The sequence below is a fragment of the Ovis canadensis genome, chromosome 1 (genome assembly GCF_042477335.2).
Source record: "Ovis canadensis isolate MfBH-ARS-UI-01 breed Bighorn chromosome 1, ARS-UI_OviCan_v2, whole genome shotgun sequence".
NCBI classification, from domain to species: Eukaryota; Metazoa; Chordata; class Mammalia; order Artiodactyla; family Bovidae; genus Ovis; species Ovis canadensis.
The window spans coordinates 133131993-133144026 of record NC_091245.1 but is presented as its reverse complement, the minus strand read 5'-3'; the positions used below and the strand labels follow the sequence as shown (position 1 = coordinate 133144026).

The following is a 12034-nucleotide window of genomic DNA, read 5'->3' as shown; positions in this document are numbered from 1 at the left end:
TAGAACTAAAAAAAGTCAGAACTTTATATTTATATATGAAAAAAATGTCAAAAGTATATATATACTTATATATAACATACTTTAATAGTTATTTAAGTTATATATATATATATACTTTTTAAATGTCAAAAATTATATTTTTTGACATTTAAAAAGTATATATATATATATAACTTAAAGTATGTTATATATATATACACACACAAACATATATATATATATATACACACACGATTCAACCACTTTTCAAAAGGATCAGAGGGAAAGGATCAGTAAAAAGTTGCATAGGTTTTCACTTATTAAAAGAAGTGTAGATATATTTGGGAAATGAGGGGTAAACATACTTTGATAGTTAAAATATTCAAATGTGTACATATATAAAATCTTAAGAAATTATTGTTACGTATTTCTTTTCCTCTGAAGTTCTATCTCGTGCAAAATTAAAGCAGCTTCAATACTTCTGCCTTAAATTGAATACCAATACAGTATTCTTATTCATATTCAAGTCTATGAAAACTTAAACTTCTCAGAAACCCAAATTTAAGTGATTTTGTTCTTATAATTTGCCAGAACATTAGAATATCAAAAAGTTTTTATTTTTATTGGGGAAAAATAATGAAGAAAGCTGACATAAGACTGAAGATCACTGAGCTTGGAATCTGCTTCCACTGCGTCCCTTCCCTGTAAGAAAGAATTATATGCCATTTCTGTTACTGTAAGAAAAGGATGTTTCTAGATGTGAGAGTCAAGGGTTGGGAGGATGGTCCTTTTCTGGGGGAGACCAAGTGTGTCCATCTTGCCATGTTAACTTGTTCCTATCATGGTACCCGGCAGGGAAGAGTGGCTGGGTGGCTTCCAGCTGAAAACAGCAGTATCCCTGCTTGCTCAATTGATGCTAACCTCCATTTGCTATTTTATAACAGGGTACCAGGCAAGAGTGAGTTTCTTTAGGAAGAATAAAAAACAAAACCAGGAAGGCAGTTTTTCTTTATCTCTCATTGCCTGCATGGCACATCTGTATGTGTAATATTTAAAAAATAATAACTGTATGTTGATTTGTCTCTAAACTATGAGACAATACATGACACATCTTCTCAAGTATCTGTTTTTATTTTACTAAATGAGAACTTAACTTTTTTTTTAGCATACATTTTGTTTATTTTACTTTTTCTTCTCAAATTAAAACAAATGTTCATGCTACCTACAATGTGCAAAGCACAGAGTCAGGTGTCATGACTTACATTAACATGAGACACAGTATCGCAGGGGTTTTCCTCTGCTCATATGTTTAGAGCTGGAGAAGGCAATGACACCCCAATTCCAGTACTCTTGCCTGGCAAATCCCATGGACAGAGGAGCCTGGTGGGCTGCAGTCCATTGGGTTGCTAGGAGTCAGACACGACTGAGCGACTTCCCTTTCATGCATTGGAGAAGGAAATGGCAACCCACTTCGGTGTTCTTGCCTGGAGAATCCCAGGGATGGGGGAGCCTGGTGGGCTGCCGTTTATGGGGTCGCACAGAGTCGGACATGACTGAAGTGACTTAGCAGCAGCAGCAGCAGCATGTTTAAAGCCAGAGCTCACTGTCGATCTCAATATCAAAGCTCAGTGATTTGCAACCAGAAAGGCTGAGCTTCTTATCATCTCCCAAGGGACATGTATCAAGGGCTAGAGATGCACTGCTGGTCATCACACCTCGGGGGAGCCATAGGAGAAGCCAGGGATCTTGCTAAACATCCTACAACGAACAAGACAATCTCCACAACAAAGAACTGTCCAGCTTAAAACATTAATAATGCTGAGATCGAGAAACCCTGCCATAGCCCAAGCAAACACCAGGATTCATGCTGCATTTTAGGGATTTTGCCCAATCATTTGACCAAAGCTACCGTGCAGCAGTCAGCAACACCTCAGAAATCCTGGGTAACAAATGCTAGTAAATTCCAGAAGAGAGATCCTCATGAGAATTAGCCAGCAAGGTCTTCCTTTGCTTCTATTAATAACACGACATATCAGGAACTTAATTTCACGTGCAAGTAGTGTGAAATTCCTGTCTATATTCTGTTCTCAGAAATTATATCCAACAAAAGCATAAGCGAATTTAAGGGAAAGAGATAAACCCATCCTCACAGTTAACACCAGCACTGTCTTACTATTATTAACTCAATATAGTACACTTTTTAATAAAGTGCACTATTTTTACCTCCTTTTATTGTTTCAAGAGTCTCCTAGTTTTTAAAATTTGCGCTGCTATCTTAAAGGCCAAGGGGTTTTCCTGAACAGTGTTTTTAAGTGAAGTGTAGTTGATGGTCCTTATTGGTTATCTATTTTATATATAGTAGTGTGTATGTGTTAATCCCAAACTCCTAATTTATCCTTCCTCCCTGTATACACCTTTTGCCTTTGGTGCGGCAAAGTCTATATTGTATATAAGTTCATTCATATCTTTTTAATTTAGATTCCACATATAGGTGATATCATATGAAATTTATCCTTGTCTGGTTTACTTCACTTAGTTTGATATCTTGTTTGGTTTACTTCACTTAGTTTGATACTGTCTAGGTCCTTCCATGTTCCTGCAAATGGCATTATTCAAACTGAACATCGTTTTTATATGGTATTTGTTCAGCTTTGCCTCTTCTTGACTTCTTACTCTTCCACTAATAGAATCACAAAAGGTCAAATGTCAGAAGAGGTGATAAATTTTTAGGGGGACAAAGAAACAGTTGTTTAGACTGAAATCCATCCTGCTTAAAAACTCCAGAAAGTCTTTTTCTACAAGGGAACTAAAGATTTCCATTAAAACACACAATTGTCACCTGCCCAAAGAATTAGAGCCTCTAGTTAATGGAACATGTGGATTTAGCTGAAAATGACATGTATGTTTAAATGCTCTGTTCTCTCATTTGCTGGATTCTTTCACTATGTTTGATTTTTTTTTAATTGCATATGCTGTGTGTGAAAACATATACAATTGTCAACATTTGTGTATTTTTTGAACAGCAACTGATTTGGGGAAAAAAAACGTAAGAAAGACTAGCATTTTTAAAAAACCTAGATTCTGGCCTTTAATTGAATTGGGCTGGAAGTTTTGTTTCTACTTTTAAGAAATTTAGACTTAATTGTGTTAAAATACCTTCAGCTGATTATTTCCTTTTCTAACATTGTATTACAGAATCTTGACACAAATAAAAGTGTAGAAGGTAAAACTAAGCACTATTAGCCATGTAAAATTTCAAGCAAAATCAAGTTCAAAAAACAGAACTTTCTGTGTGGCAATGAAGATATATTAAACGACTGACTTCTACATTCCACATTATGCAACCTATATTTCAATAAATTTGTTACTAAAAAATTATATATGTAAACACATCACATGCAGTCTTTGATATGGTTCTGTTTCTCACATTTTAAGTAAATTATCTGAGTGAGTTTTCTAAATTGGGACCATGAAATAGCATGGAAAGAAGCTTGTTAATGCCATGCTTCACTCTGCCTTCACCAAAGCATACATCAAACAACCTGAAAATCAGTGGCTGCAGTGCCATGGGGCACAAAATAATAGGCTGCCACCTGTCACATCTCTGCCCTGTGTGGATACTAGTTTTCTCAAAGTCATGAAAAGGATGCTACGTGCTGGTCCAGGAACAGGAGTGGAGCTTACTTGTCTGTGGTCCTAACAGAGAAGGGTAAAGTCTTCCTCAAAAGGGAGCCCTGCTTTTAAACCCATAAGGGAGTTTTATTTTCATTTTGGGCTAGTGTGCTGCTATGAGAACCTCAACGAAAGTATGTGAGTATATTTCCATGTCTGCAGCAAGTCAAGCTCACAGTCTTCTCCAAACTTTATGAAAAGTTAAATACAAACAATAAAAAAGAATCCTACTAGTGAATGATGGGATACCTTGCAAGTGGCACATTCATGATAGACAGGTAACATGGGAGATGTGAAAATTAGGTCAACCTAAGATATTAAGATGGTAAAGCGTCTGCCTACAATGCGGGAGACCTGGGTTCAATCCATGGGTTGGAAGATCTCCTGGAGAAGGAAATGGCAACCCACTCCAGTACTCTTACCTGGAAAATCCCATGGACAGAGGAGCCTGGTAGGCTACAGTCCAAGGGGTCTCAAAGAGTCGGACATGACTGAGCGACTTCACTTTCTTTCAAGATAATAATACAAGCCGTTCTGCTTTATGTATGGTATTTCTCAGATTTGTTCTATAAAAAAATCACTCAGATAACAACTTCTTGGCAATGCTGTAGGTGAAGCTTCTGTCTCTAGGCTGGGCACTTTCCTTCCCCTGGGCTGCCAAAGTTTCTCCCCAGTCAGGTTAGAGAGGCTGGTTTCTCCTGAATAGTGAGTATATAGTTCTAGTTGGAAGCAACCTGAGTGAGCCACCTTCATATCCCTGTGTTCTCAAGAACTGGTGTAATGCCCAGTTCCTAGGAGTGCCTAGTCTATGTTGGTGGAATGTACGGCAGCAAATCACACGATGCTTCTCAGAGATAAACAGTAACCAGAGGGAGAAGAACAGTAATTTAATTCTGTGGAGGTCAAGTCACTCAGCCCAAGGGAAGCCACATTTAGATTACACTTTCAAACTTCATCATCGTATGGTATGCTTAAATTGTCTCCTCTGTCAGTATCTCTGTCCATTTAATAGATGAACTTCCAAGAGGTTTAAAATACCCTCAAGAAATGAAACTCCACCTTGAAATGTAATGGCATTTAAAACTATCTTGATTCAATTTTCAGCCAGACATAAATTGAACTGCAGATATTTCAATATATAATATAGTCACAAAAGGTAATTTAATCAAGAAACCAAGTTTAAGCTGTTTTCTCCTTAATATATGCCCATAAATAACAGCTCTATTATACAATAGAAATGGATACATCTCATTGATGCATTTTATAATGCAGAAAGATAGTCTGTTGGGTTACCTTTGGCATTCCTAATTAGGAATAAGAGTTAGTTCTCTGGGGATCGAGATGACACACAGAACCAGGGCAACTACAGTTGTTATTGTTCAGTTACTAAGTCATGTCTGACCCTTTGTGACCCCATGGACTGTAGCCTGCCAGGCTCCTCTGTCCTCCAACTATGGTGGCTTAGGTTAGTTGAGCACTTACTGTCTACCAGGAACAGTGCTAAGTGTTTCCTGTGAATTACTTCATTTAATCCTCACAAAATGGTTAAAACTAGGTGGGTATTATGAAATCTCATTTTTCAAGAGGGAAGCAATGAGGTATAGAGATTATTTCACTGATACAAATTTACACACTCTGTAGGTTGTAAAGCCAGGCTTTGACTGTAAGCAGCCTTTCCTTGTAAAACATACTGAAAATTTAGAATATGCCAGGCATTATATGGTAAATGCTTAGCATGGATCATCTAGAGTAATCATGTGAAAACATGCAACATCATAACAGCATCTATAAAACATACATGAAAAAACAGACTCATCTTGGTAACTGGCCCAAGATCATAAAATTATTAAAAAATTTTCTCTTTAAACACTTCACTAGTTTATCTCTACCCATAATGAAACCACCTTAATGAAATTAACTTGGAATGGTGATATCTGAAATATAAAAACTTCCTAGTATGTTTCTAACGATCAGTATCGGAAGTTTCCTATAAAGGCCTGGATAGTAAATGTTTTCAGCTTTTAGGCCACATGGCATCTTTTGCAACTACTCAACTCTGCCTCTGTAACATGAAAGAAGCCCCAGATAACATGTAAATAAATGGGATTGGCTGTATCCTAATAAAACCTTTGTTTAGAAAATTGGTGACAGTCCATATTTAGCCTGTGGCCATAGTTTAATGTAAAAATAAAATAAAATGACACTATTATTATATAAGCATTCTAAAAGTTAGGAAATGCTCAAAGTGAAACAATACCAAGATGAACCCCTGCCTAGAACAAAGCAACACACATTTACAAGGGAACACAGGTTAAATTGAACTAGTGCGTATTTATAAACAAAAGGAAAAAGAAAAAAAACAAAACAAAACATTGGGTGGTAAAAAATACTCTGGTCCATCTAAGCCTAAATCCTGGCTTCACCATTTATCAGCTTTGTGATTATGGACAAGGTTTAAAAAAATTTCTCTCGGCTTTATTTGCCTTGGCTTTAAATGGGAAATAAAAATTCTACCACTCAGCACATTACAAGGGCTAAAAGACAGAATCCCTGCCCTAAAGGCACAGGGAGTGGTGATCCTGCAAACAAGAAATTCCAGCGGGATCGGCCACGACACAGTAACAGCCAGCTCCTCATCACACCTGCTACAGCAGCAAAGTGCCGAGCCATCAGCAGAGGCGTGATACACGTGTACTTGCTGAATCGGTGAACATACAGAAAAAACCAGAGTTACTCTGGATGAACAAAACCGGCTAGCTAAATCATAGACTATGCCACTCATTACAACACCCACATCTAATCAGAGTTTGGGCTTCCCAGTGGTAAAGAATCAGCCTGCCAATGCAGCAGACATGGGTTCAATCCCTGGGTCAGAGAGATCCCCTACAATACAAAGTAGCAACCCACTCCAGTCTTCTTGCCTGGAAAATTACACCGACAGAGAAGCCTGGAGGGCTACAGTCCATGGGATCAAAAAGACTCGGACTTGACTGAGCACACAGCACACACACTTGAGGATTCATGGTTGAGTCACGGTGTACGCTGATGTCGTAGCTTTATGATATGCAATCACTTCTCAAAACACAGAAAATTAGGAGCAGGTGTCTACATATACTAGGGATTTCCTGGTGCACTACTGCTGTATGCAAATTGGTATTGGCTTATTCCACTAGATCAAAACAATAGATCCTAAAGTCAGATAGGTGTGCTCACTTCTCAACAATCCCTTTCTCCTTTGGAATCAGTTAACAGAATCAGAATCAGAACTGGCATCTTCTGCTTTGATATCAATGATTCTAATACAATATGGCTGAAAATTTTATGACTATGTTGAAATGTCCTATATTTTTCTTCCCTCTGCCTATTTCTTTCAAATTGTAATGGGTTACAAAACTACTGAGCTTTTTTATGAAGCACATTAAAGACTCATACTAGTAGCAATGTGTTGGTAATGAAGAATGTTCATTATTGAGTATGGCCGTAAATCATATTTTCTCTCGGGCACTGAAACATTAACATTGGAAACGAGATGGTAAGCCTCTTTTCAATCTCTTTTCTTTGCAAGTCATTTCCAACCTTTATTATCAGTGGAGGAGCCAGCTATATGTTATTAGAGTTTTACAAAGTTAGCAGTCAGCTACGGCATTGACACTGTTCATCAGGAAAGAGCCGTGACTCACTTCCTATACCAACGGGGTGGAGAGAATGGCAGGAAACTGGTCGTTTTAATATTACCATCAAAATCTTCTACTTCTTTACCAGAATTAGTTGGGAACACAGAAAACTCTGACATGGATGCAATATATACCATTAACATGTTTCTCCTCTTTCCCAGAAAGACTTGCCTAAATCACAGCTTTTGTCTTCCCTGGTGGCTCAGACGGTAAAGCGTCTGCCTGCAATGCAGGGGGTTTTATCCCTGGGTTAGGAAGATCCCTTGGAGAAGGAAATGGCAACCCACTCCAGTACTCTTGCCTGGAAAACCCCATGGACAGAGGAGCCTAGTAGGCTACAGTCCATGGGGTCGCAAAGAGTCGGACGCGACTGAGAGACTTCACTTCCACTTTCAGCTTTTGTCTATTTCAGGAGTCTTGAATGGAAGGATAGATTCCCATTAAAGGCTCTTCTAGTTCTAGTGTTAATAATCAGTACTTCTAAATGGTCAGGTATTTGTTTCAAGAAGGCCACTATTAATGCTGTTCTTGACATCAGCATTATTAACTTATCTTTTAAGGTTAGTTTCTTTTATTTTATAATCTTTAGCCTGGAGATTTTCTTTCTAAAGTTCTTTTTTAATTGTAGTTGTCTTTCTATAAAAAAATGCAAGAATGTATATGCCCTCTATTTAATATCTAATAATGCTACATTTAGAGAAAAACTGAAGCAAAAAGAACTGGAATTATTCAGAATGTAATAAGACCATCTTATCTCAAGAGAATTCTGTCTGGGTCTGGAATTTGGCGTAAGTTTTTGTGGCATTCTCTCATATACTGCATAAATTATGTCACTTACTGCTTACCCATCCCATCAATAGCAGTAGTATAAAAACAAAAATCTCTTGTTTTTACTGGAAAAATCCTCACCACATAATAGGTCCTGAACTGATTACACTCAGTCAATACCAACATTTGCCAGCCTGGCATTAAAGGTCTTCACATTTAAGTCCCAACTTACCTTCCTGTAACCCTCTTATGGAAGATTTACCCACTCTACTTTAATTGGACTGGCCTTATCTCCCAAGCATGCCATGTACCTTCTCAAGGCACCATATCGGTTTGGCAAAGAATTCGCCTGCAATGCAGGAGACCTGGGTTCGATCCCTGGGTTGGGAAGATCCCCTGGAGAAGGGAAAGGCTACACACGCCAGTGTTGTGGCCTGGAGAATTCCATGGACTGTATAGTCTACGGGGTCGCAAAGAGTTGGACACGACAGACTGACTTTCACTCAATGACCCTAAAGTAGGGTGCAAGACAATCTATTGGTAGTTGCACCGCCATCCCTTCTAGCCTGCCTTCAAATGCCATCTTTTTCATAGATCCATCCCTGATCAGTCTTCTGTACTGTGAAGTAGGCTGTGGGCTCATACTTTTCACAACACAGACTGTGTATTTTTTTGACTTATGTTTCCTACTAGACTTTCACATCCATGAGGGTCAGCTCTCCTGTGTGTTCTCATCGTATAACTGATCCACTGAGCTCAGTAAAATGGCTTATTCAAAAGAGGTATTCAAAAAATGAATGTTGATTAAGTGGACAATAATTATTATGCAAGCAGCTATCCTGGTGGAGAGCACAAGAACTTGAGTCCCACAGCAGAATACTAGCTGCTGTAATTTGTAGTCACACATCCTTTTTTTGTTCACATATAAATTGCTTTATTCTGTTTAATAATTGTAAAATATTTAAAGTATGGCATATAATAATTCTTTAGCCAAAATGGTATTAAAAACTTTTAGGTTGTTTACAATCTTTGTTGTTTCAAATAGTGCTCCATAAATGGGTATATTTGCCATTTTTGAATTGCTAGATTGGGATTCACACTTTTTACTTCTGAAATGCATTGCTAAATTGTAGTACATTGTTTAAGAGCCATATCTTTTGTCCTGTGAATTGTCTCTCTTTATTTTTTATTGGATTCTTTGAGTCTGTTTTTTCTTTTTTTCATGGTATATCTTCTAAAGTCAAGTAAAATATAGTATACCTTTGAAACTAAAGCAATTTACAACCCTGAAACATAGATTATAGAAATAAAGACACTAAAATATATCTTATATTTCTGTAGCCATTTTAACTAGTAGAAGGCTGTAGGGCCTCCAGTTAATTTAAAAGTCTAATAGGTATGCTTCAATAAAGCTGATTAAAATTCCCTTGTAACTGAATCAGTGATTAGTATCTATGAACAGTCCTATTTATCTTAAATGTATACTCACAGGTTGATCAGTGTAAACCTGAAAAGAATGTGTTATCAAACAATTATCAGGAGCAAAAGAAAAAGAGGCCCTGAAAAATCCATCTTTCCCTGCTAGGAAAACAGAAGCTAACAAGTTCATGTAGCTAGATCTGCACAGATGGTCCTAAGAGGTACATGGAAAATGTCACTGAAAAACAGTGCCTCAAACAAAATGCGCATTTATGTAAACGAACATCTACTTATGTGCTAAACTGAAGAAGTTGTCATTACATAGGGAATTACAAAGTTAAGCGATCTATTTGGTATTCTATGTATATTTTAAGAGAATACGTGACATTGTAATAGATTTTAAGATAACTCTGAGTGTTCAATTCAGAATAATCTCACTTTTAAGAGCTACAAGTTAAAGAAATGCAGAACTTCAAAACTACTATGTTAAGTGAAAGAAGCCAGCCACAAAAGACCATGTATGACCCCACTTATATTAAAAGTCTAGAAAAGGCCAATCTCTAGAGACATAAAGAAGGTGAATGGTTGCTGAGGGCTGGCGGTAAGAACAAGGATTCACGGTGAAGGGGTGTGAGGACTGCAGGGATGAAAATGTTCTAAGGTTGGATTTTGTGATGTTTGCACAATCTGGTACATTTCTTAATGCCACTGAATTATACACCTCTGCACTTAAGATGAATGAATTTTATATGTAAATTATACTTCAGTGAAGTTATAAAAAATGCAGTGAAGGGAAGATGACATACTACAGTGATCATTAGGAACCTATGTGAAGCAAAACGAGTAGCCTCTTTTAAGCTCCAATTTAACAATGGAGCAGAAAGCATTTTACTTTAATAAAAGTGACCATAATGTTGTAGCATTTGTGGACAGACTTTAAAAGTACCTGCAATGCATTAAAACAATACTTTTGTCTGTACTCATTCAATCGAATCTTAGGACCATCTTTTACTATTTGCAAAACAAACATATGCCCTTTAAGAAAGGCAACTCAACAATTCACTACTTTTCATTGTTTACTGTAAAGTGAACCTTGCTTTTATTTCAGGGAGACAAAAAGGGGGTCTTCTAATTCGTTCCGTATAAAGCATTTCCAATAGAAGCATTAATTAACCAGAAAAACACAGTCTAAGATCTACCTGCCTAAGAATGCACTGTCACTTCCCCCAGTAAACTATCTGATAGACAACACAAGTCATCCAAGTTAAATTTCACAGCAAAAGATAATGTCTTGCTCTCCAAGTGGACATCTTTGGCTTTAAAATTAAATTAAATCTAATCACAACTACTCACTCAGCCAACATATATTGAAAACTTTCGATAAGGCAAGCACCCTGCATCACACTAGGTAAAATCCAGCCTTTGGCATTAAGGAGCTCATAGTCTCGGTGATGAAAGGGGCCACGGAAAAGGGAGTATAATCAACACCCACTGTCAGAAGAACGCCAAGGAGGCCACCTAACTTGGTTCTTGTCAAATGACATGGCCCCTAGTTAGGTGGAGTTCTGCAGAACAATGTGCCAAGTAGCATCTACAAGGCACAGAACAGTCTGTGACATCAGGATTTCACATTTTTTGGAAATGAATCGTTGGATGCTTATTCAACCAAAAAGAGTTCCACAAGCACGAGGTAACGTTACCTCCCATCACCTGGGAGGCAGTGGTGGTAGGCCGGATAGAAATTTCAAACCCTGGTGTGATGCCTTCCTTTTCCCTGAGAAAGAAAATCCAGGCAAGCAGTGGGTTTACCTCGGACCACCTCTTCCACAGACTCCGTGGTGGTGGTGGTGGTGGTGGCGATGCTGGTGGTCCTCTCCGTGGCCTCTTCATAGGGTTCCTCAGCCTCTTCCTCTAGTTCCTCGCCATCCTCATCGTCCTGCTCATCATCAGCTTCTTCTTCCTCAACATCCACCACTTCTTCCTCCTCCGCCAATTCTATGGCCTTGTCTTCACTGGAGCAGGAGGAGAAATGATAGCCACAGTCATTAAACACATTTCAGGCAAGCAAAACGAAAACTGATGACAAGGACTTTGGGATATTTGAGAGGGAATATGGCATTGAATTAAAACACATGGGAGGTCTGAAGCCAGCAGGTCACACTGTGAATCCCAGCTCAGTAGATCTGCAACTTTTTAATCCCCGAACACAGATCTTAGTTTACACTGTTGCAAAAAGAGGATACCGTGATTCCAACTATATGACATTCTGGAAAAGGTAAAGTTATGGAGACCGTGGTTATGGAGCTATGATTTTTCCAGTAGTGATATATGGATATGAGAGTTGGACTATAGACAAAGCTGAGTGCTGAAGAATTGATGCTCTTGAACTGGTGTTGGAGAAGACTCTTGAGAGTCCCTTGGACTGCAAGGAGATCCAACCAGTCCATCCTAAAGGAGATCAGTCCTGGGTGTTCATTGGAAGGACTGATGCTGAAACCCCAATACTTTGGCCACCTGATGCG

At 38.2% G+C, this 12034-nt stretch overlaps 1 protein-coding gene across 6 annotated transcripts in view; it reads right to left on the bottom strand.

Annotated features, from left to right (window-relative positions):
* Positions 1 to 12034, bottom strand: part of APP (amyloid beta precursor protein) — a 313643-nt gene that overhangs the window by 128861 nt on the left and 172748 nt on the right. For all 6 annotated transcript variants that reach the window (XM_069549724.1, XM_069549735.1, XM_069549746.1 and 3 more), the window contains exon 6: positions 11322 to 11524. In XM_069549724.1, the coding sequence (XP_069405825.1) occupies positions 11322 to 11524 (203 nt within the window). The remainder of the gene's footprint in view (positions 1 to 11321; positions 11525 to 12034) is intronic.